Below are 26,450 nucleotides of genomic sequence, written 5' to 3'. Positions count from 1 at the left end.
TTGTATTATTTCATGTAGCACCATGGTCCTGAAAAAGTCTCGTTTTTACTGTGTACCAGCAGTTATGGTCGAAGTGACAGTAAAAAGTGACTTGACTTGACTTTACTTTAATGCACTGCTCTTTTGAGGTCTATCCACAGGTTTTCGATGATATTTAGGTCAGGGGACTGTGAGGGCCACAGCAAAACCTTCAGCTTGCGCCTCTTGAGGTAGTCTATTGTGGATTTTGAGGTGTGTTTAGGATCATTATCCTGTTGTAGAAACCATCCTCTTTTCATCTTCAGCTTTTTTACAGACAGTGTGAAGTTTGCTTCCAGAATTTGCTGGTATTTAATTGAATTAATTCTTCCCTCTACCAGCTGAATGTTCCCCGTGCCACTGGCTGCAACACAAGCCCAAAGCATGATCGATCCACTCCCACGCTTAACGGTTGGAGAGGTGTTCTTTTCATGAAATTCTGCACCTTTTTCTCTCCAAACATACCTTTGCTCATTGCAGCCAAAAAGTTCTATTTTAACTTCATCAGTCTACAGGACGTGCTTCCAAAATGCATCAGGCTTGTTTAGACATTCCTTTGCAAATTTCTGATGCTGAATTTTGTGGTGAGGACGCAGGAAAGGTTTTCTTCTGATGACTCTTCCATGAAGGTCATATTTGTGCAGGTAGAACAGTGCACCACCACTCCAAAGTCTGTTAAATCTTCCTGAAGGTCTTTTGCAGTCAAATGGGGGTTTTGATTTGCCTTTCTGGCAATCCTACGAGCAGTTCTCTTGGAAAGTTTTCTTGGTCTTCCAGACCTCAGCTTGACCTCCACTGTTCCTGTTAACTGCCATTTCTTAATTACATTACAAACTGAAGAAACGGCTACCTGAAAACACTTTGCTATCTTCTTATTGCCTTCTCCTGCTTTGTGGGCATCATTTATTTTAATTTTCAGAGTGCTAGGCAGCTGCTTAGAGGAGCCCATGGCTGCTGATTGTTAGGACAAGGTTTGAGGAGTCAGGGTACTTATAAAGTTTTGAAATTTGCATCACCTGGCCTTTCCTAACAATGACTATGAACAAGCCATAGCCCTAACAAGCTAATTTAGGTCTGAGACCTTGGTAAAAGTTATCTGAGAGCTCAAATCTCTTGGGATGCCCAAACTTTTGCACGGTGCTCCTTTCCTTTTTTTCACTTGTACAAAACAAAAATAATACACTAATCTTGCTTAAAATGTGGAAAAGAATGTTTCATCTTTAACTTTATGACTTTTGGAGATCAGTTCCTTTTCTACTCACTTAACTATTCACAGTAACAGAAATTTTGACCAGGAGTGCCCAAACTTCTGCATGCCACTGTAGAGCAGTTATCTCTTCCTGCAGATGCCGCTGGATCTACTGATTATTGCCAAGATTTTCTGTTTGTATTTATCATCTTTATCCTTGTGTTCAAACTGCTGTGTGGCTTTGTTCCTTTCTTTACATCTGTAATGTTACCTCACTGTTACCACGGAGATCACTGTTCCTCTTCAGTTTTAGTCATGTGTAGTGCTCCACTTTTAGCATCGGGGCAGTGGCCAGTCCCAAGCATGTCCTCCTCTCTTTCCCCCCATTATGAAGCTCTTTGCTCAGCCAAATTGAATATCTATCCGTCTAACCACCCCTCCCTTTCTTCCTTCCTTTCCTTTCCTTTCCCACCACCTAGCAATCCCAGATTTAACTCTAGCCTAACCACGGGACAAATTACAATGACCGATTAACTAGCCAACCAGTATGTCTTTGGACTGTGGGAGGAAACCCACATGGCCTGGGAGAACATACAAACTCCTTACAGGCACATTGGGAATTGAACCCAGATCGCTGGTACTGTAAAGTGTTGTGTTAACTGATATGCTATTGTGCTGCCCACCCCCCCCACCCCATCTCAAAATTTTGTCCAGTGACTTGAGTATTGGGTTGAGTTTTGATCACTCTGCTATAGGAAAACCACCAATAAGCTGAAAAAAGCAGAGAAAATATTTAAAATTAGCTTAATTTGTTACACGTACAACAAAGCATACAGTGAAATGTGTCGTTTTTCATCAAAATCGAATCAGCGAGGATTTTGCTGGCAGCTTCCAAGTGTCACCATGCTTCCAGCGCCAAGTTTGCATTCTCCCAACTCACAGCCCTAACATCTTTGGAACATGGGAGGAAAACAGAGGGAGATATAAACTCGTTACAGACAGCGGCAGGAATTGAGCCCTTTATCTTACAGATGGCTACATTGTGCTAACCAGTACAACACACACAAAACGCTGGAGGAACTCAGCAGGCCAGGCAGCATCTATGGGAAAAAGTACAGTCGACGCTTCAGGCCAAAGCCCATCGACAAGACTTCGACTAACCAGTACGCTGCCTGCCACCATGAAGAGGGTGTTCCTGGAGTGAAGGGACAAGGTTATTGGGAGAGGTTGAGCAAGCAACAAATTTATTCCTTGTAGCATAGGAATTGATCTGGGAGTCTGGGGCTAAGGGACAAAGATTCAAAATCCATTTGTCATCACAGTATGAATAGAGAATATAACTCTGAGATTTGTCCTCCCGCAGGCAGCCACAGAGCACAGGAACACCATGGAACCCGTTCAGGAAAATATCAAACACCCAATGCGTGAAAAAGAACAAATTTCACAATTGGTGAAAAGCAAGTGAACAACACAGAGAATATTGAGCATCAAATCAGAGTCCGGTGGTGTTCATTTTTGCTCGGTTCAGCGCCGCTTGCTAATGCAGGCCGCAGAGCTATTCTTCACCGAAGCGCCCCAGCCCACCGCAGGGCTATTCTTTGCTGAAGCGCCCCAGTCCGCCGCGGGGCTATTCTTCATGGAAGCGCCCCAGTTGGCCGCGAGGCTATTCTTCACCGAAGCGTCCCAGTCCGCCGCGGGGCTATTCTTCACCGAAGTGTCCCAGTCCGCCGCGGGGCTATTCTTCACCGAAACATCCCAGTCTGCCGCGGGGCTATCCTTCACCGAAGCGTCCCAGTTGGCCGCGGGGCTATTCTTCACCAAAGCGTCCCAGTCCACCGCAGGGCTATTCTTCACCAAAGCGCCCCAGTCCGCCGCAGGGCTATTCTTCGCCGAAGCGCCCCAGTCCGCATTGATCGCTCCGATCAAACCAGTCAAAAACAGCAAAAAAAATCGTAACCAGAATCCAGACATGTGCAACATGAACCTCAAAGTCTGGCAAAATGAGTCCACAGCTCCACTGATCAATCCTGGCAACGTGAATCCCAAGATTGCTGCACTTACCTCCGACTGCAGCTAGCAAGAGGGAGAGGAAGACAGGTCAAACACAGGCAGGCACCCGCCTGTCCTCTGCTCTCGTCCTCGTCAAATGCATGTTTCACGCCTCAAAAATTAAGTGGGAGGGTGAGCAGCCAGACATCGTGCTACACCTCGACTGGTTAGATATGTATAAGATAAGAGACATAGATCAAATGTTTTTCTCCCCAGGGTGGAAGTGGCGAGTACGAGAGGGCATCATTTTAAGGTGTTTGGAGGAAGGTATTGGGGGGGCGGGATGTCAGGTGTTTTACACAAGAGTAGTAGGTGTCTGGAACATGCTGCCAGGGATGTTGGTGCAGGCAGATTTAAGAGGCTCTTTGATAGGCACATGGATGAACGAAAGTGGAGAGCTCTGCGGGAGGGAAGGGTTAGATTGATCTTGGAGTAAGGTAAAAAGTCAGCACATCGTGGGCTGAAGGGCCTGTACTATTCTGTGTTCACGAGGGGCATAGTGAATGCGAATGTGGACAGTTTTTTACCCAAGGTTGCAGAATCAAGAACTAGAGGGCATAGGTTTAAGGTGAGAAGAGAGAGTTATGGTAGGAACCTGAGGGGCAGCCTTTTTCACATAGAGGGTGGTCCATGTATTGAATGAGCTGCTAGAGGGAGGGGTTAAGGCAGGTCTTATAACAACGTCCTTCCTATAATGAGGTGACCATAACTGAACACAATTCTCCAAGTGTGGTATCATCATCACCATTATGTGTCATATCGGATGACGTTGACCATGATTGTTCTTGGCAAATTTTTCTACAGAAGTGGTTTGCCATTGCCTGCTGGGGCAGTGTCTTTACAAAACAGGTGACCCTCAGCCATGATCAATACTCCTCAGAGATTGTCTGCCTGGCTTCTGTGGTCACATAACCAGGACCAGCTGCTCATAGGACCATCCATTACCTGCTCCCATGGTTTCACGTGACCCCGATCGTGGGTGGGGGTGGAGGGTGGAGGATGGCTAAGCAAGTGCTAAACCTTGCTTAAGGGTGACCTGCAGGCTAGTGGATGGAAGGAGTGCCTTACACCTCCTTTGGTAGAATCTTATCTCCAACCGCCACCCAGAAGTGTAGTATAACCAGTGTTTTATAGAGCTGCAGCATTACCTCACGGCTCTTGAACTCAGTCTCCTGACTAATTAAGACCAACACAAGAGACACCTTCTTAACCACCCTGTTAGTTTGTGTGGCAACTTTGAGGGGTCTATAGAAGACCTATCTGTTTGGCCACATTGTTAAGAATCATCCTGTTAACTAGCTGGGCATATCCCCGCTCTCTGCATTTAAACTCTAGCTAGAGACTGGAAGTAGAGGAGGTTGAGAGGAAGAGTTGGGTGGGTGGGTAGTTGAGAGATGACAAGTGCAACCCCAGTCTCTGATTGACACCAGCTCTTGTGCACTTTTGCTCTACCTCAGTCTGCTTGCCTCCTCTGCAGCTCTCCACTCGGCTCAGAAAAACGTGGAAGCCACAGATCTTTGTGCGGAAGCTTTACAGTGAAATCCTGGACAAGACCTTTGACATCCCAGTGACGATGCGAACAATGGATCTGGTGGATGCTTGCTATGGCTTCGATTTCTACATTCTGAAGGTCAGGTCATTTGGCCTTGAGTTGAATCCTGTGTATATTTGCTTAGTAGTAGGTGGGTACCTTCGTTTAGACCAGAGGTTCCCAACAAGTCAAGACAAGTTGTCATTTAACTATATACATGTATGCTGTCAAACGAGACAGTGTTTCTTCAAACCAGGGTGTAAAACATAGTAGTACACATAACACATAATTCTGCTGATGAATTATGCATAAATAACCAAAGTAAGGTGCATAAATTAAATATTGTAAGGTACAGTACAAATCTTGCAGTGACACTTCGAATTCGATGCATCAAGGAGTTCAGAAGCCTAATGGCCTGAGGGAAGAAACTGTTTCCCATCCTGCCCATTCTTGTCTCCTCCCTGATGGTAGAAAGTCAAAGAGGATGCTGGACGGATGGGTAGGATAGGGACACAGAAAACCTACAGCACAAAGCTGTGCTGAACATGTCCTTACCGTAGAACTACCTAAGCTTACCCATAGCCCTCTATTTCTCTAAGCTTCATGTATCCATCCAGGAGTCTCTTAAAAGACCCCTATCATTTCCACCTCCAACACCACTGCCGGCAGCCCATTCCACGCACTCACCACTCTGCGTAAAAAAACTTACCCCTGACATCTCCTCTGTACCTACTTCCAAGCACCTTAAAACTGTACCTTCCCATTTCAGCCCTGGGAAAAAGCCTCTGACTATCCACACTATCAATGCCTCTCATTATCAGGTCACCTCTCATCCTCCGTCGCTCCAAGGAGAAAAGGCCAAGTTCACTCAACCTATTCTCATAAGGCATGCTCCCCAATCCAGGCAACATCCTTATAAATCTCCTCTGCACCCTTTCTATGGTTTCCACTTCCTTCCTGTAGTGAGATGACCAGAATTGAGCACAATACTCCAAGTGGGGTCTGACCAGGGTCCTGTATAGCTGCAACATTACCTCTCGGCTCTTAAACTCAATCCCACGATTGATGAAAGCCAATGCTCTGTATGCCTTCTTAACCACAGAGTCAACCTGCGCAGCTGCTTTAAGCGTCCTATGGACTCAGACCCCAAAATCCCTCTGTTCCTTCACACTGACAAGAGGCTTGCCATTAATGCTATATTCTGTCATCATATTTAACCTACCAAAATGAACCACCTCACACTTATCTGGGTTGAACTCCATTTGCCACTTCTCAGCCCAGTTTTGCATCCTATCAATGTCCCGCTGTAACCTCTGACAACCCTCCACGCTGTCCACAACACCCCGAACCTTTGTGTCATCAGCAGATCTACTAACCTATCTCTCCACTTCCTCATCTGGATCATTTATAAAAATGAAGAGTAGGGATCCCAGAACAGATTCCTGAGGCACACCACTGGTCACTGGCCTCCATGCAGAATATGACCCGTCTACAACTACTCTTTGCCTTCTGTGGGCAAGCCAGTTCTGGATCCACAAAGCAATGTCCCCTTGGATCCCATGCCTCCTTACTTTCTCAATAAGCCTTGCATGGGATAACTTATCAAATGCCTTGCTGAAATCCATATACACTGCATCTACTGCTCTTCCTTCATCAATGTGTTTAGTTACATCCTCAAAAAATTCAATCAGGCTCGTAGGGCACGACCTGCCTTTGACAAAGCCATGTTGACTATTCCTAATCATATTATGCCTCTCCAAATGTTCATAAATCCTGCTTCTCAGAATCTCCTCCATCAACTTACCAACCACTGAAGTAAGACTCACTGGTTATAATTTCCTGGGCTATCCCTACTCCCTTTCTTGAATAAGGGAACAACATCCGCAACCCTCCAATCCTCTGGAACCTCTCCCATCCTTATTGATGATGCAAAGATCATCGCCAGAGGCTCAGCAATCTCCTCCCTCGCTTCCCAAAGTAGCCTGGGGTACATCATGTCCAGTCCCGGTGACTTATCCAACTTGATGCTTTCCAAAAGCTCCAGCACATCCTCTTCCTTAATATCTACATGCTCAAGCTTTTCAGTCCACTGCAAGTCATCCCTACAATCGCCAAGATCCTTTTCCCTAGTGAATACTGAAGCAATCCTTAATAATACCAAGGTCCCTGTGTATGCAGTTGCTCCTAATAAATGTCCCTAATGGAAACCCTTATGATCCTCTCGCTTAATGGTACTGGTCCATGGCATAAAAAAGGTTGGGAACCCTTGGTTTAGACTATAAGACATGGGAGCAGAATTATGGCATTCAGCCCATTGATTTGTCATCCGTCTTAACCCTGTTCTTTTCCCTCCCCCCACCCCATAACGTTTTACACCTAGACTAATCAAGAACCTATCAATCTCCGCTTTAAATACACCCAAAGACTTGGCCTCCACAGCTATCTGGGGCAATGAATTCCATAGATTCACCACACTCTAGCTAAAGAAATCCCTCCTTATCTCTGTTCTAGAGGGACATCCTTCTATTCTGAGGCTGTGTGCTCTGGTCCTAGACTCCCCCACTATAGGAAACATCCTCTCCATGTCCACTCTATCCAGACCTTTCAATATTCGATAGGTTTCAACGAGAACTCTGTTTATTCTCCTGAACTCCTTTGAGTGTAGGCCCAGAGCCAGTGCTGGCTGTGCAGGGTCGGTCCTGGAGTATTTTCTACATTTCACAACAAAGCTGCCATTTATTTCCTTGCAAATTGTTCTTTAGACGCCAAAAGTCGACTTGAATTCCAAGCTGGGGATGGATCTGAAGCGTGCGATGCTGCTGAGACTTGCTCGCAAAGACACGGAGCTGTACCCTGATGACCCAGAGAAGCGAGAGCGCATCTACAATAAGTACAAGGTACTGTGTGAAGCCAGGGATTACCAAGTCACAAGTTATAAGTGTGCTGAGGTACACATACAGTGAAAAACTTGCTTTCAACAGCATCACAGGCACAAAGGTACAGACATTACATAGAATTTAAATTGCACATAAATTATGTACGACAGTGAAGAGGGGGACGGCGCTGAAGAAGGAAAAGAATGATAAAGAGGAGAAAGGGCCGGCGAAGAGGGGAAGGGATAGGGAAGAGGAGAAAGGATGGTGAAGTGGGAAGGGTGGACAAAGAGGGGAAAGGACGGTGGCAGGGGAAAGGATGACAAAAAGGAAAGAATAGGAAAGAGGGGAAGGGTTGGTGAAGAGGAGAAAGGACAGTGAAGAGGGGAAAGATGACATGAGTGCAAAACAAAACATAAAGAAGTCCGATAGTCATTCACAAGCTGGTCAGTAATATTCCATTGCTGAGCTAAGGTTAGGGTTGTGCTGGTCGGTTCAAGAACCTGATAGTTGAAGAAAATGAGGTGTTCCTGAACTTGGTGGAATTTAAGTCTTCTGTATCTCCTGTGTGATGGTAGTGGCATGAAGAGTCCATGACCCAGATGATGGATATCCTCAATGACAGATGCTGCCTTTTTACTACCCGTCAACCATCAGGCTCTTGAACCAACTTCAATCACCCCATCTTCACAACCTATGGACTCACTTTCAAGGACTCTTCATCTCACATTCTGGTTATTTATTGCTTATTTATTATTATTATTTTTTTCTTTTTTGTATTTGCACAGTTTTTTGTCTTTTACCCTCTGGTTGAACAGCCAAGTTGATTCTGTTATGGGTATTATTCTATGGGTTTATTCAGTATGCTCGCAAGAAAATGAATCTCGGATGTATATGGTGATGTTTATGTACTTTAATACATTTACTGTGAACTGTTTTCCTGTGGTGCACTCTACTACGTGCATTTCGAATTATGTTATTCATTTATTTATAGTGTAATATTTTGGGTTGTATGTTGATTATGATATATGTTGTGTGGGTGCACCGTGGTCCAAAAGAACATTGTCTGGTTTGGTTGTATATATGTACAGTCAGATGACAATAAACTTGATCTTCAACTCCAGAGCTCATCAGGTCCAAAGTGGACAAATCTGGAGACAGAGGCCCAAAGGTCGAGTCTGCAAGTCTGAGCCGTATCAGAATCAGGTTTAATAGGTTAGGTTAAGTGAGGGTTATAGATAGGTTAAGTGAATGAGCCAAGGTCTGGCAGAAGGAATACAACGTTGGTAAATGCGAGATCATTCACTTTGGAAGGAGTAATAGAAGAGCAGAGTATTACTTAAATGGTAAACAATTGCAGCATGCTGTTGGGCAGAGGGACTTGGGAGTGCTTGTTCATGAATCGCAAAAAGTTGGCTTGCAGGTACAACAGGTTATTAAGAAGGCAAATGGAATGTTGGCCTTCATTGCTAGAGGGATTGAATTCAAGAGCAGGGAGGTCATGCTGCAACTATACAGGGTACTGGTGAGGCCGCACCTGGAGTACTGTGTGCAGTTCTGGTCTCCATACTTGAGGAAGGATATACTGGCTTTGGAGGCAGTGCAGGGGAGGTTCACCAGGTTAATTCCAGGGATGAAGGGGTTAACTTATGAGGAGCGATTGAGTCGCCTGGGACTATACTCTCTGGAGTTCAGATGAATGAGAGGGGAACTTGCAGAAATATACAAAACTTTGAAAGGGATAGGTAAGATAGAAGTAGGAAAGTTGCTTCCATTGGTAGGTGAGACTAGAACTAGGGAACAGTGCCTCGAGATTCAGGGGAGAAGATTTAGGATGGAGGTGAGGAAGAACTGTTTTTCCCGGAGAGTGGTGAATCTGTGGAATTCTCTGCCCAGAGAGGCAGTTGAGGCTTCCTCACTAAATATTTAAGAAACAGTTAGATAGGTTTTTACATAGTAAGGGAATTAGGGGTTATGGGAAAAAGGCAGGAGATGGAGCTGAGTTTACGGACAGATCAGCCATGATCTTATTGAATGGTGGAGCAGGCTCGATGGGCCGGATGGCCGACTCCTGCTCCTATTTCTTATGTTCTTATGGTTAATATCACCGGCATATGTCGTGAAATTTGTTGTTACGCAGCAGCAGTACAACGCAATACAGGGAGTAGAGGGAGAGAGGGGAAATGTTACTGTGACACACAGCTCCAGAGATCCAATGACTCTGGTGTTGTGTGTGGAACTTGCAGCCTCAACTTTTCTGGTTTTCTCCCATGTCTCAAAGCTACGCAGGATGGTACGTTAACTGGCCAACATAAATTGCCCATGATGTGCAGATGAATAAGAGAGTCTGTAGTGGGTGGATGGGAACCTAGGGAGAATAAAATGGATTAGTGTAGAAAGCCGATTCAAATCAAGGTGATGGAACTCTGCCATGGGCAGTCCCTGGCTCGGCTGTAAAAGGAGGAGGGTTAGACAAGAGAATCAATGAAAAACTACACACTACACACAGACAAGAGACTGGAAAACAACTAATGTGTAAAAGAAGGCAAAATGGGCAAATGTCAAAAATAAATAAATAATACTGAGCATGAGGAAATCTGCAGATGCTGGAAATTCAAGCAACACACATAAAGAATGCTGGTGAACGCAGCAGGCCAGGCAGCATCTCTAGGAAGAGGTACAGTCGACGTTTCGGGCCAAGACCCTTCAAGGACAAGTTGTAGGGTCTATGAAAGTGAGTCCATAAGTTGTGGAATCAGTTCAGCGTGTAGGTGAGTGAAGTTATTCACATTGGTTCAGGAGCCTGATGGTTGTGGGGTAATAACTGTTCCTGAACCTGGTGGTGTGGGACCAGAGGCTCATTGTGGTGAGTGAAGTTATCCACACTGGTTCAGGAGCCTGATGGTTGTGGGGTAATAACTGTTCCTGAACCTGGTGGTGTGGGACCTGAGGCTCATTGTGGTGGGTGAAGTTATCCACACTGGTTCAGGAGCCTGATGGTTGTGGGGTAATAACTGTTCCTGAACCTGGTGGTGTGGGACCTGAGGCTCATTGTGGTGAGTGAAGTTATCCACACTGGTTCGGGAGCCTGATGGTTGTGGGGTAATAACTGTTCCTGAACCTGGTGGTGTGGGACCTGAGGCTCATTGTGGTGAGTGAAGTTATCCACACTGGTTCAGGAGTCTGATGGTTGAAGGGTAATAACTGTTCCTGAACCTGGTGGTGTGGGACCTGAGGCTCATTGTGGTGGGTGAAGTTATCCACACTGGTTCAGGAGCCTGATGGTTGTGGGGTAATAACTGTTCCTGAACCTGGTGGTGTGGAACCTAAGGCTACTCTACCTTCTTCCTGATAGTAGAAGTGAGAAGAGATCATGGCTTGGATGGATGGTGGGGGTTCTTGATGATGGATGCTGCTTTCTTGTTGCAGTGCTCGTAGATGTGCTCATTGGTAGGGAGGGCTTTACTTTCGAGGGGCTTGCCAGTGTCCACCACCTCAGATGGACAGGTCCCTGTGTGAGGAGACACTGGAGCACCCTGAAGCTCATGGTCATAGGGAAAGCATACAAACTCCTTACAGACAGTGGCAGGAATTGATCCGGGCCATTGGCTAGGCTACTGTGCTGTCCTTAAAGTTACACTCACACCAATTATTCCATAGTAGCAGGATTCGATCCTGCATGGGGAAGGGGAAGCCCCAGTATGTTTCTACTCCATCGCCTTAACCACACCCCCCACTCCTGACTCCCGTGCTTCATGACAACCGTGCTATCACTCAGTTCAAGGTTGTATAATGTATACATTTATTATCAAAAAATGTATACATTATACAATCTTCAGATTCGTCTCTTCACAGGCAGCCACAAAAGAAAGGAACCCAAAAGAACCCATAAAAAAGACTGACAAACACCCCAATGTGCAGAGAGAAAAAGAAACAAATCATGCAAACAATAAAAGTAAGCAAATAGTATTTAGAATGAAAGTGAGTCCTCAGACAGGAAACCTGGAACAGCCAGAGCAGGCCCACATCCTCGGCCTCAGCGCAGTAAAGAGTGACATAAACATTACGGAGCAGCGAGCAGAACTGACCTGACCCACGCCTCTTGTCTGACACCCCTGCCTTTTCAATCCATCTGGCCCGCCGTTAATGCTACAGAATACCTGATTATTACCATATTGTTATTTCTGGGAGCCTGCTGCCCAACACTGCTGAAACTCCAACATCAGTTCGACAGAGTTTTGGCACATCTTATGAGGATACGTTGAGCGAGTTAGGGCTTTTCTCCTTGGAGCGAAGGAGGATGTGAGGGGACATGGAGAGTTGTCGGAGTTTAGCTTTTTACAGAGAGAGTAGTGAGTGCATGGAACAGACTGCTAGGGGTGGACACATTAGGGACATTTAAGAAACTCAGATAGGCCACATGGGTGAAACAAGAACGGAGGCCTATGTAGGAAGGGTGAATAGGTTCAAAGGTCGGGCCGATAGGCTTGAACTGTGCTGTACTATTCTACGTTCTGTGTCCTGCAAAAGGACAGAAAGATTCTTGTATTTTTATACTATTGTAATGCTCAGCTACATTGGCTCGTATATATCTAGGGGAAATCCCGTCCGGCGCCCGCCTGGACGCCACCAGCTGGGTGGGTTGCTGTACCTCTGCCACCGAAATCAGTCCGAAACGTCAATCATCAGCCAGCACACACAGTACGTTTTACCAAGTACACTTTATAGATATCACTAAGTCTATAAAAAAGGAATGGAAAAAGGCGCCAGACTTATCAAAGTTCAAGTTCTTTGTGCACACGTTGGAGCTCAGAAAGTTCCTCGAGACCACCCGGACCCCGTCGACTTGCGGCTTGGAACCATCCAGAGTGATTGACCGGAGCCTTCCCCACATCTGCTGTCCTCTCCGTCTCTCCTCCGACTGCCCGCCAAAATCCCCGTTCCCGGTCATATCAGACAGCATTATCACATAACATGAACACCCATTGACTAATAGCACCCTGCTGTCTGTACTAACCCAAGCAAATTTCTAGCTACAGACTTCCTCAGCATTTAACATAACATAGAAGCCATTTTAATCCACATATGCAGCAGTTTAGAAGATTAACATAACAAAGAAGCCATTTTAAGTTTAATTTAACGAAGAAGAAACCGGTACACTATTATATCAAGGTCCTCAAAGGAAATTGCACAGACACTATGGGTTGAGTGACCTCCCCCCACCTTTCCTCCTTACCCCGTACTCACCACTCGCATGCTGCATGTGGCATTATAAAACTAACGTAAGTCCCCACTGAGGGGAGGCATGGCTGTGTTGTGGTTAGCACAGTGCTTTCCAGCACCCAGCTATCAGGAGTCAATTCTGCTGCATTCCCCCCGTGATGTGTGGGAGGAAACCCACATTGCAAGAATGTACGAATCAGGGTTACTAATTCTCTTTTGATAGAAGGATGGCAACCGTCAGCACATCCTTGGACTGTGTTGGTTGTTGACACAGATGGCGTGTTTCTCAGCATGTTTACATGTGACAAATAAAACTAATCTCTATCGTTCATGCTGCAGGAATTTGTGATTCCTGAAGAGGAGGCAGAGTGGGTTGGTCTAAGCCTGGAAGAAGCTGTGGAGAAACAGAGGTTATTAGAGAAAAAGGTAACACGGATCCGAATTAAATTATTCTTTACCTGTCTTGACCAAAATAAAGATGGTGTGTTGCATTAAAGATTAGCTTTAGTTGTCGGGTGTACATGGAAACATACAGTGACTGTGTCATTTGCATCAAATCAAATCAGCGAGGATTGTGCTGGGAGCCGTGCTTCCGGTGCCTACATGGCATGGCCACAGCTCACTAACCCTAACCCTAACCCATATGCATTTGGGCTGTGAGAGGAAACCAGAGTCACAGGACGTGCAAACTCCTTACAGACAGCGGCTGGAGTGAGCCCAGTGCTGTAAACTGCTACACCAACTGCTATGCTGTACGGCTGCAGAGTGAAGCAGGGATGTGATTCTGTCTTTGGGAGAGTCAGCACAGACAGCATCGGACCGAGTAGACTCCATATCAGGGGTTCCCAGCCCGGGGTTTCGTGGACCCTTTGTTAATGGTAGGGGCTCATGGCATAAAAAAGGTTGGAAACACCTGCTCTATACTGTCTTATGTGAAAAATTCCAATCCCTTTATAAATAATTTCAAATCATGATACCCTTGCAAATTCCTTCAATGAAGTTCAGTCCATTCGTATCTATACAGGACATCATCATCGTCATTTCACCCTTAACCCATGGCCTCTTCTAGTCCCACCCAACCTCAGTGGAAAAAAACCTGCTTGCATTTACCCTATGTATACTTCTCATAATTTTGTATACCTCTATTAAATGTCCCAGATTCTTCCAAGTGTCTTAAATTGAGAGATTCTTCAGACCAAAAATCATCATTAGAACCATTTTTAATTTATAAAAAAGAACAAATATACCTTACACTTAATAGAGAATAATGCATTATTGTTGCTTGAGTCAGTGTTGTGACTTTCTAATATAGAATGCAGTCTACAGTTCAGCTACGGGTGCAAGAAAAATTTTGTGAACCCTTTGCAGTTACCTGGTTTTCTGCATTAATTACTCATAAAATGTGGTCTGATGTTCATCTGAGTTAGAATAATATACAAAAACAACCTGCTTAGACTAATAACACACCAACAGTTATCCTTCTTCTCGGCATACTGAGTACACCATTCAAACAATCATATTCTAGGTTCAAAAAAGTATGGGAACCTCTGGGGTAGTTCCTTCTACAAAGCTATTTGGAGTCAGATGTTCCAGTCAGTGAGATGAGATTGGAGATGTGGGTTGAACAGGTGCCCTGACCTGTAAAAAAAAAGACAATCAGGTTACTGGCAAAACCTGATTTTCTCAAGAAAGATCTGTTTATGTGTACCATGCCTCAATGAAAACAACCATCAGAGCATCTTAGAAGAAGAATTGTAGAGAAGCATGAAGCCCGAAAAGGCTACAAAAGTATTTCTAAAGACCTGAGTGTTCATCAGTCCACAGTAAGAGAAATTGCCTACAAATGGAGGAAACTCAGTACCGTTGCTATTTTTCTTGGGATGAGCATCCTGCAAAGATCACACCAAGAGCACAACATGCAATGCTGAGGGAGGTGAAAAAGAACCCAAGGGTAACAGCAAAAGACCTGCAGAAACCTCTAGAACTTGCTAAAGTCTCTGTTCATGTGTCCACTATAAGAAAAACACTGAACAAGAATGGTGTTCGTGGAAGGACACCACGGAGGAAACCTCTGCTCTCTATTAAAAACATTGCTGCATGTCTCAAGTTTGCAAGAGACCACCTGGATGTTCCACAATGCTTCAGGGACAGTGTCCCAAGGACGGATAAGACAGAAGTTGAACTGTGCCGCATGGTGGAAGGAGTATCATGGTTTGGGTCTGCTTTGCTGCCTCAGGGCTTGGACAGCTTGCAGTCACTGAGAGAACAATGAATTCAAAATTATATCAAGATATTTTACAGGAGAATGTCAGGGTAGCAGTCCGTCACCTGAAGTTTAATAGAAGTTGGATGATACAACAAGACAATGATCCGAAACACAAAAGAGTATATCAACAACAGAATGGTTTAAAAAGAAGAAAATTTGTGTTTTGGAATGGCCACGTCAGAATCCAGACCCCAACCCAATTGAGATGCTGTGGCATGACCTGCAGAGGGCTGTTCATGCAAGGTATCCCAAAAATATTGATGAGCTGAAACAGTTTTATATGGAGGAATGGTCTAAAATTCCTCCAAACCATTGTGCAAGTCTGATGGCAGCTACAGGAAACATTTGGTGGAGGTTATTGCTGTTAAAGGAGATTCTACCAGTTAAGGTTTCCATGCTTTTTTCCAGCCTGGATTGTGAATGATTAAACAATGTGTTCAATAAAGACATGAACACATGTCTGTACCTCCCTTCGCAATTGGATCATTGACTTCCTAACCAGAAGACCACAATCTGTGTGGATTGGTGATAACATATCCTCCTCGCTGACGATCGCCCACTGGCACACCGCAGGGGTGTGTGCTTAGCCCACTGCTCTACTCTCCGTATACACATGACTGTGTGGCTATGCATAGCTCAAATACCATCTACAAATTTGTTGATGATACAACCATTGTTGGTAGAATCTCAGGTGGTGACGAGAGGGTGTACGAGAGTGAGATATGCCAACTAGTGGAGTGGTGCCACAGCAACAACCTGGCACTCAACGTCAGTAAGACGAAAGAGCTGATTGTGGACTTCAGGAAGGGTAAGATGAAGGAACACATACCAATGCTCATAGAGGGATCAGAAGTGGAGAGAGTGAGCAGTTTCAAGTTCCTGGGTGTCAAGATCTCTGAGGATCTAACCTGGTCCCAACATATCGATGTAGTCATAAAGAAGGCAAGACAGTGGCTATACTTCATTAGGAGTTTGAAGAGATTTGGCATGTCAACAAATACACTCAAAAACTTCTACAGTTGTACCATGGAGAGCATTCTGACAGGCTGCATCACTGTCTGGTATGGAGGGGCTACTGCACAGGACAGAAAGAAGCTGCAGAAGGTTGTAAATCTAGTCAGCTCCATCTTGGGTACTGGCCTACAAATTACCCAGGACATCTTCAAGGAGCGGTGTCTCAGAAAGACAGCGTCCATTATTAAGGACCTCCAACACCCAGGACATGCCCTTTTTTCACTGTTACCATCAGGTAGGAGGTACAGGAGCCTGAAGACACACACTCAGCGATTCAGGAACAGCTTCTTCCCCTCTGCCATTGAATTCCTAAATGGACATCAAATCTTTGGACACTACTTCATTTTTTTTTAAACATACAGTATCTCTATTCAATATATGTATACTGCAATTGATTTACTTATTTATTAATTTATTTATTATTATTTTCTCTGCTAGATTATGTATTGCATTGAACTGCTGCTGCTAACTTAACAAATTTCATGTCACATGCCATTGATAATAAACCTGATTCTGATTCTGGAAAGTACAATTGTCTTTGTGTTATTAGATTAGGCAGATTATGTTTGTCTATTATTGAGACTTAGATGAAGATCAGGCCATGTTTTATGAGTAATTATTGCAGAAAACAGGTAATTGCAAAAGGTTCACAAACTTTTTGTGCAACTTTAGGTCTTATAAATATATAGTAACAGACTACAACAAACTCAGAGTCGATCAAATTATAAGTACGTTTATTACTTGCAAGGGAAGTCTTATCTCCGTACGTTAAGTCGTTCGTAGATAACTTCAGTCTTACAGCTCTAAACAGATAATTTTTATATACTTATAGAGTCCTGTAATTTATCAACTTCATGCATTTGAAGTCGTTGCATCCTTTAACTGCATTCCTGCTTTATCTCTCATCCATCTTGAATGAGCCCGTTTGTCTTTGAGGCTTCTGTCCCCAACAGTTGTGTCCCATTCTTTTTCTGCTTTCTATTGTGCAATGTTAAAACACTCCCAGCTATATAAATCATACCCTTGCAAGCTTTCAATTCAAACACTTCAACAAATCAGCAAAGCACTCTAGAATCACACAGGATCTGTTTTGTCAAATTACATTTTACAAGTTATAAATTCATAAAATTCATCAGGGTTACAGATGTATTTCCCCAGGTGTCTCCAACTTAAAATGTTTGCTTTTTCTATAGATACTGCCTGACCTGTAGAATATTTCCAACCTTTTCTGTTATTTAATTTAATTTAGAGATACAGTGCAAACAGGCCCTTCCAGCCCAATGAATCGCACATCAGATTTCCAGCACTTACAGTTTTGTTTTTGAGTTTCAAATATATTATTAGGGTCTACACTCAGCAGCCACTTTATTATTTATACCTGTACACCTGCTCATTAATGCAAATAATCTAATCAGCCAATCATGTGGCAGCAACTCAATGCATAAAAGCATGCAGACATGGTCAAGAGGTTCAGTTGTTGTTCAGACAAACATCAGAATGGGGGAAGAAATGTGATCTCAGTGACTTTGACCGTGAAATGATTGTTGGTGTCAGTCAGGGTGGTTTGTCTCAGAAACCACTGATGTGGAGTTTTCACACACAACAATCTCTGGACTTACAGAGAATGGTGTGAAAAGACAAAACAAGAACATTCAGTGAGCAGCAGTTCTGTGGGCAAAAATGCCTTGTTAGTGAGAGAGGTCAGAGGAGATTGGCCAGGCTGGTTCGAGGTGACAGGAAGGCGACAGTAACTCCAATACTCACAGATTTCAACAGTGATGTGCAGAAGAGCATCTCTGAATGCACAAAATGTCAAACCTTGAAGTGGATGGGCTACAGCAGCAGAAGACCATGAACATACACTCAGTGGCCACTTTAGTAGGTACAGGAGATACCTATTAAAGTGGCCACTGTGTGTATGTGTGTGTGTGTGAGAGATAGAGAGAGAGAGGACTAGTTGTGATGCTTGGGATGCTGAATGGCCTCCTGTATGGAATTCATGCTCTGTTTGAAGCTACGTATGGTAAGTTGGTTGTAATTCCAAAGACTGAACTCAAGAATGTTTTGTAAGCTGTGAGGCATCAGCACTGAATTTCATTACAGTCATGCAGCTGTTATTTTTGGTTATTTGCCCACGGAGCCAGGGAGGGATGTCTAGAACGTTCATTACTTGAAAGCGGATGTAGCTTGGACAAAGGCCATGTGCGACACATCGCAGTGGCTAAGTGGGTCAGGCAGCTTTTCCATGTGGCCTCTGTACGATATGCTTGGATCCATCAGACTGTCTCCTGTGTCACACTCAGGAAGTGAAGCATGATAGTGCCAGAACGTTTTCTATTTTAAAATCCTTAATCCTTCAAACTCACTTAAGCAGGGCCTGGCAGTTTCTCTGCGGTACAGTGAGAGAGGTGAAGAAAGAAGTGAAGAGAAAGGGGGGGAAGACTGGAAGAGAAGAGTGAGGGGGGAGGGAGAGAAAGATAAAGGCACTATTTGTGGGCAAGAACACTGTTTACAATAATTTTCATTCTGTTATGGACTTTGAAATCATTGAAATCATAAATCAGTTTATTGTCATATGGTCAAAGAAAGAGCGAGGTGGGATAGGAGTGAGGGGGAAGAGAGAGGGAAGAGAGAGAGGGGAGAGAGTAAGTAGACAAAGGGAGGAAGAGAGAGGGAGAAGAGAAAGGGGGAAGGAGAGAGAAGGGAAGTGAGAGGAGGAGAAGGGGAAGGGATAGGGAAGGAGGGGGAGGAAGAATTGATTGAGGCACTAATTGTGAGAGAGGACAATGTTTACTGTAGATTCCATTCTAAGTATGGATTTAAAATGTTCTGATGCCTATGTTTTAAATCCTTAATAATGTTTTGGTCCAGAGACAAAATCTATGCTACATCAGGACTGAGAGTGGAGATGGTTAGTATAAAGGGGGGGGGGGTGATAAGACGGGGGTCCGGAGTGACTAAAGAGGGGTAAGAAATGACTGGTGCCAGTTTGGGCAGGCGAGAGCGGGGGATGTGGAGGACACAGCGGGGGAGCACAGGACTGCTGGAAGTATCATCTTTTGGCTGAAACATTGCACTGAGTTCCTGTCAACTTCATTCCTTGGAGAAAAGAAAGTTCTAGACATCTCTTCAGCCCATCGTATCTATGCCGACCGTCAAGTATCTATCTGCCCTAATTCCATTCACCAGAATCCAGTGCATAGCCTTCTGAGAGTCAAATCAGTGTCAATGTCATATGCTGTGGAATTTGTTTTGTAGCAGCAGCACAGTGCAATACGTAAAAAATCTGCTATAATTTACAATAAAAAATATATACAAAATAAGTAAGTAGTGCAAAAATAGTGAGGTAGTATTCAGGAGATCACGGACCATTCAGAAATTTGGGGCAGCTTGGTAGAGTAGTGGTCAGCACAACACTTTACAACGTAAAAACCCCGGTTCAGTTCCGGCTGATACCTGTAAGGAGTTTGTATGTTCTCACCGTGACCTCATGGGTTTCCTCCCACAGTCCAAAGTCAGATTAATTGATCATTGTAAATTGTCCCGTGACTAGATGAGGATTAAATCTGGGGATTGCTGGGCGGTGTGGCTCGAAGGGCTGGAAAGGCCTATTCCATGCTGTATCTCAATAATTTAAAAAAAATCGGATGGAGGAGGGGAAAGAGCTGTTCCGAAAATCTTGAGTGTTTGTCTTCAGGCTCCTGTACCACCTCCATGATGGTAGCAATGAGAGGAGGGCACGTCCTGGGTGATGGGGGTTGTTCATGATGGATGCTGCCTTTTTGAGGCATCGTCTTGTGAAAAGTTCCTAAATTTTGTGAGAGTACCTGTCTCCACCCACCCCTCAGGCAGTAGTTTCCAGATTCCAATCATTCTGTGGGTTATTATCTGTGGTTGCATTGCTGTTTGTGTGACTTCATGTTTAACTACACCGCTAACTTGTCGAATCATTGTGCTTTGGTTATAGAAGGCATATTTTCTCTCCTAGACTAAAAGAGAATCCGCTGTCCTAAATAAATGTTGCGATTTGAAAACAGCTGGATCTGCCTCAGCATATTATTCTCTGTCATGTCCACCATCCACAGCAGGATCCTACCACTAAGTGCACTTTCCCTCCACTCTCCACTGTTTGAAGGGATCGCTCTCTATGTCACTCCCTATTTGTTCTACTCTGAATGTCTGCAAGAAAATGAATCTCAGGGTAGTATATGGTGACATACAGTCTTCTTCAGCTAGTTCCATTCCCTTGCATTTGATCCATAGCCTTTAAACCTCTCCTATCCCTGTGCCTGCTTTCTGCAGGGATCGCTCTGATTCTACTTGATTCCCTTGCCCGCTCATCTCTCCCACAGCTTTCCCTCCTGGCACTTACCTCTGCAAGTGCTACACCTGCAGCTACACCTCCTCCCTCATCACAACCAAAGCCCGAAACAGTCCTTAAACTGAGGTGGCCTGAGTCTGTTTGGATTGCCTACAGTATCTGCTGCAGCCTCCTCTGCATCGGAAAGACCGCTATAGCACATCCACTCTATCTAGGCCTTCCAATATTTGATAGATTTCAATGGGATACCCCTCATTCTCCTAGCGACTATAGAACATCACACATGATTCATTTTTTAACCCTTTCATTCCCAGGATAATTTTCATGAACAACCTCTGGACCCTCTCCAATGCCAGCACATCCTTTCTTGGATAAGGGGCCCAAAACTGCCCACAATACTCCAAACGTGGGCTGACCAGTGCCTCAGTATTACAGCGATGATTTGTTTAGATGTTGCCTGACCTACTGAGTTCCTTCAGCATTGTGTGTGTGTGTGTTGCTCAAGTTTTCCAGCTTCTGCAGAATTTCTAGTGTTTATGGATCTTCAACTTACTTTTGATATTTTTCTTCTTAGGACGCAGTGCCGCTGTTCAAAGTGTATGCTGAGGAGTTTGTCCAGCAACTACACATGCAGCAATTGACAGAACCTGTGGTTGTAGAAAAGGTGTGATAACTCAGCATGGGACGTATCATCTACAGAGCCGTGGGTTTCGTGGCCAGTGGAACACTCTCTTTGGCAGAACTTTCTTCCTGACTGTGACTTTGAGTACAGATGAACCTGCCTCAGTGGGCAGTGTTTAAATTGACTTTATGAACTCTTTATCAGAACCAACGACCAGAGCTGAACATCAGTTTCTGTATCATGTGGAAGATGGACTGTGCAGAATCAGATTTGGGTTTAATATCAGTGACATATGTTGTGAAATTTGTTGTTTTGCCTACAATGCAATACATTAAAATACTATAAATTACAATAAGAAATTTCTAAATGGAGAGAAAATTCAAAAATCTGAGGTGCAAAGGGACATGGAGGTCTTCATACAGGATTCCTTAAAGGTTAACTTGCTGGTTGAGTCGGTGGTAAGGAAGGCAAATGCTGAGAGGACAAGAATTTAAAAGCAAATATGTAATGTTGAGGCTTTATAAGGCACTGGTGAGGCCTCACTTGGAATATTGTGAGCAGTTTTGGGCCCCTTATCTAAGAAAGTATATGCTGACATTGAAGAGGGTTCAAAGGAGGTTCAAGAAACTGATTCCAGGATTGAATGGCTTGTCATATGAGGAGCATTCCACGGTTCTGGGTCTATACCACTGGACTTTGGAAGAATGAGGTGGGTGGGAATCTCATTGAAACCTATTGAACGTTGGAAGGCCTCAATAGCGTGTATGTAGAAAGGATGTTTCTTATGGTGGGGGAGCCTAAGACCAGAGGACACAGCCTCAGAATAGAGGGACATCCTTTTAGAACAGAGATGAGGAGGAATTTCTTTAATCAGAGAGTGGCGAATGTGTGGAATTTATTGCCACAGGCAGGTGTGGAGGCCGAGTCACTGGGTATATTTAAGGGAGAGATGAATAGATTCTTGATCAGTCAGGGTATGAAGGGATTAGGAAAGAGGAGTTAGAATGCACGGTAATTATGGGAAAGATTGAAGGGATCTTTCAAGCCCTTCAATGAATTGATCCACTTGACCTGAAACAGGAGTGTGTGGGCCATGGCAGTCAATGCTGAAACTGGGCACGGCACCTGATGATGATGATGATGATGAAGGGATATGGAGAGAAGGCAGGAGATTGGGGCTGAGAGGAAAATGGATCAGCTGTGATAAATGGCGGAGAAGACTCGATGGGCCAAATGGCCTAATTCTGCTCCTATATCTTATGGTCTTAAAAATACATATAAAAATTGAACTAAGTAAGTAGTGCAGAAAGAGAGGAAGAATACTGAGGTAGAATTCATTGTCTTTTGAGAAATCTGATGGCAGAGGGGAAGGAGCTGTTCCTAAAACGTTGAGTAGGTGTCTTCTGGTTCCTGTAACTCTACCATGATGGTAGTAATAAGATGAGAGCATGTGCTGGGTGATGTGGGACATATCTATCCTGTGACTTGTAAACTATTCCCAGAAACTTCAGCCACCTTTGCCCTGCCGTCATCCCCCCAGTATCCCCCTCCAATCCACCTGGGCAAGCTCCTCTCTCGTGCCTCTGTAATCCCCTTTACTCTATTGCAGTACTGATACATCTTACTTGTGCTTCTCCCTCTCAAATTACAGTATGAATTCAATCATATTATAATCACTGTCTCCTAAGGGTTCCTTTACCTTAAGTTCCCTAGTAAAATCTGTATTATTACACAACAGCCAATCTAAGATAGCCTTTCCCCGAGTAGGCTCAAGCACAAGTTGCTCTATAAAGTCATCTCGTAAGCTTTCAACAAATTCCCCCTCTTGCGATCCAACACCAATCTTGATTTCCCAATCCCCTTACACATTGAGGCCCCCCATTACAATTGTGACATTACACTTATTACAGCTCCCTTTGTAATCTGAACCCTACGTCTTGGCTACTATTTGGAGGCCTGTATATAATTCGCATAATAGTTTTTTTTACCCTTGCAGTTTCTTAACTTCATCTACAAGGATTTGACATTCTCCTTACCCTATGTCACCTCTTTCTAAAGACACAATTCCATTTCTTACCAACGGAGCCACATCACCTGCTTTCCTGCCTGTCCTTTCAATACGAAGTATATCCTTTGATATTAAACTTCCAACTACGATCGTCTTTCAGCTACAACTCAGTGACGCTCACAACATCATACCAACCAATCTCTAACTGCGCCAGGAGTTCATCCACCTTATTCCGAATACTATATGCATTTAAATACAGTACCTTCAGATCTGTATTCTAAACCCTTTTAAATTTTGCCTCTGTGGTACAATTTAACTCTTTGCCCTGTCTGCATTTGAACCCAATCATTGGCTTTTTCTTCCTTACATTCATGTTACACCCATCATCTACTTGTAAACCTGCTGGCTCATCCTCAGCTCTATCCCCCTGCCATATTAGTTTAAACCACTCCCAATAGCTCTAGAAAACCTGCTTGCAAGGATATTGGTCCCCTCAGAATCCCTGCCCCCTGCTCCAATTCTTCAGTCACACATTTATCTGCCACCTCATTCTATTCCTATCCTCACTGTCGCATGGTACAGGCAGTAATTCTGAGATTACTACCCTGGAGGTCCTGCTTTTCAACTTCCTTCCCACCTCCCTGTATTCTGTTTTCAGGACTTCCTCCGTTTTTCTACCTGTGTCGTTGGTACCAATATATACCATGATTTCTGGCTGCTCACCCTCCCTTTGCAGGGTATTGCAGAAGTGTGCAGAAACATTGCGGACCCTGGCACCTGGGAGGCAAAGTACCATCTGTGTGTGCTTTTCGCATCCACAGACTCACCCATCTGTGCCCTGACTATAGAATCCCCTATCACTGCTGCCATCCTCTTCGGTTCTCTACCCTTCTGAGCCACAGGGCCAGACTCAGTGTATCCAGAGAGCTGTGCCTGTCCCGGCTCAGCACTGCCCCCTACCTGCTCGGAAGGCACACCACATGCCAGCCAACATTCCACCCCTCCCAACTAATCAATGCACACTCAACCATTGGCCACCTTAATTAGATTAACCCGTCTGGCACCAAGCTGTTGCCCCCCCCCCCGCCCTGGTGAATCACCTGGGCTGGACCCTCTGGCCCCCTGACCTATAAAGGTTGCTACATGTGCTGGCTCGCGCTCTTTTTTGCCATCCTTGAGGGACCACCCTGCCTCATTCTAGGCTGAAGACTGCTGAGCAGCACTGGAGACACGTGGTGAGCTGTGCATTGAATAGGGTTTTGGGAGCGTTTATTGTTGTCCCTGTAGCAGAGAGCAGTGCCTGCCCATAGTCAAGGGAGGCAGGAATCGTAGTTACTTTTCCCTTGCTTATATATGTACCTGTACTCTGTCCCCACACCGTTTTCCCGTGTATTGTACCGCCGACCCGACTTTTCCCACGCTCGTCTATTCTAAACACGTTTGTGCGAATATTGTAGCCGCTTGTGTTGTCCCCAAGCTCTTCTCCCCTTGTAAATAAACTCCTTATTGTTAAAACTATGTGTCCAGAATCCTTGCCTTGAGACCCAAAGAATCTGTCTCATTTCCATCACAGCACACGGCTACTGTTGCTTCCCCACAACAGTACTCAAAATGGAGTACTTATTGTTGAGGGGGACAGCCACGGGGGTGTGCTCCACTATCTGACATTTTCCCTTCCCTCTCTTGACAGTCACCCATTTATCTGTCTCCTGCAGTCTTGGAGTGGTTATCTCCCTGTAGCTCCTGTCTATCACCTCCTCACTTTCCCTAACAAACCAAAGGTCATTGAGCTGTAGTTCCCTAACAGGGTCTCTAAGGAGCTGCACCTCGATGCACCTGGTGCAGATGTGGCAATCGAGGAAGCTGGGAGTCTCCTGGAAATCCCACATCTGACACCCAGAACAGAACACTGGCTCTGCAGACATACCTTCTATTCTTTCAAGAGTTAAATGAGAAATAAACTTCCCTACTTACCTCGCCTCTGCCTGTTGAGACAAAACCTTACCATTCTGACTCAGGCCACTCTGACGATGACCGCTCCACTAGATGGTATCCCTTTGAAATGGAGACTGGATTTTACAAGCTCTGCTCTGGAACTTCGCGGGAACACGTCTACAGTGGCTACACCGCTATCCAGTCAAAGATTCCCACTAAAAACTGGCTGCTTTTTCAAACTCCACTCCAGACCTGTATGGGAAAGCTCCCACTGCGTCCGTGCCGCTGTCCAATCAAACACAATTAGCACACAAAAACCCAAAAGTCCATATTAGCACAATGGTCATGGTGTTGCTAAATTCCAGTGATTAGGGTTGTGTAGGTCTGTTCAATAACTTGGTTGAGGGGAAGTAGCTGTTTTTGAACCTGGTGGAGTGGGGCTTCAGGCTTCTGTACCTCATGCCTGATGGTAGCTTTGAGAAGACGGCATGGCTTGATTGACCAGAAGATCTAGGAACAGAATTAGGCCTTTTGACCCATTGAGTCTGCTCTGCCATTTCATAATGACTGATTTATTAACCCTCTCAACCCCATTCTCCTGCTTTTTTCCCATTAACCTTTGACATTATGATTAATCAAGAACCCGTCAACCTCTATCTTAAATATACCCAATGACTTGCCCTCAACAGCTGTCTGTGGCAATGGATTCCACGCATTTGCCACTCACTGGCTAAAGAATTTTTCTTCTTATCTCTGTTCTAAATGGACAGTTGTGAGGATGTGTCTTCTGGTCCCAAACCTCCCCACTATAGGGAACATTCTCTTTACATCCACTCTATCTAGACCTTTCAATATTCAATAGGTTTCAATAAGATACCTACCCCTCATTCTTTCAGTGAGTACAAGCCCAAAGCCGTCAAACATTCCTTGTATGTTAATCCTTTCATTCCTGGGATGGTTCTTCCGAATAGCCTTTCTCCTAGTGAGCTCAACCACAAGCTGCTCTAAAAAGCCATCTTGTAGGCATTTTACAAATTCCCTCTCTTGGGATCCAGCACCAACCTGATTTTCCCCAATCTACCTGCATATTGAAATCCACCATGACAATTGTTACATTACCCTTTTGGCGAGCCTTTTCTAACTCCCATTGTAACTGGTTTGCACATCTTTGCTGCTGTTTGGAGGTCTGTATATAACTCCCATCAGGGTCTTTTTACCCTTGCAATTTTTTATAGTACCTACATCCTGTGTCACCTCTTTCTAAGGATTTGATTTCATTTTTTCCCAATAAAGCTACCCTAATCCCTCTGTCTATCTGTCTGTCCTTTCAATACAATGTGTATCCTTGGATGTTAAGCTCCCAACTATGATCTTCTTCCAGCTATGACTCAGAGATGCCCA

At 44.5% G+C, this 26,450-nt stretch overlaps 1 protein-coding gene across 4 annotated transcripts in view; it reads left to right on the top strand.

Annotated features, from left to right (window-relative positions):
- mrpl28 (mitochondrial ribosomal protein L28) overlaps nucleotides 1-24,608 on the top strand; it is a 50,519-nt gene extending 25,911 nt beyond the window's left edge. For 3 of the 4 annotated variants that reach the window (XM_063063480.1, XM_063063481.1, XM_063063482.1), the window contains exons 3-6: nucleotides 4,734-4,886; nucleotides 7,550-7,684; nucleotides 13,223-13,309; nucleotides 21,059-24,608. In XM_063063480.1, the coding sequence (XP_062919550.1) occupies nucleotides 4,734-4,886; nucleotides 7,550-7,684; nucleotides 13,223-13,309; nucleotides 21,059-21,154 (471 nt within the window). In that variant the 3' untranslated portion in view covers nucleotides 21,155-24,608. The remainder of the gene's footprint in view (nucleotides 1-4,733; nucleotides 4,887-7,549; nucleotides 7,685-13,222; nucleotides 13,310-21,058) is intronic. The other variant, XM_063063483.1, reaches the window with a different exon arrangement.
- Nucleotides 24,609-26,450: the final 1,842 nt, after the last annotated feature.

The sequence above is a fragment of the Mobula hypostoma genome, chromosome 12 (assembly GCF_963921235.1).
Source record: "Mobula hypostoma chromosome 12, sMobHyp1.1, whole genome shotgun sequence".
Taxonomy (NCBI): domain Eukaryota; kingdom Metazoa; phylum Chordata; class Chondrichthyes; order Myliobatiformes; family Myliobatidae; genus Mobula; species Mobula hypostoma.
Note: the sequence above shows the minus strand (reverse complement) of the source record. Positions and strands in the feature narration are given on the sequence as shown.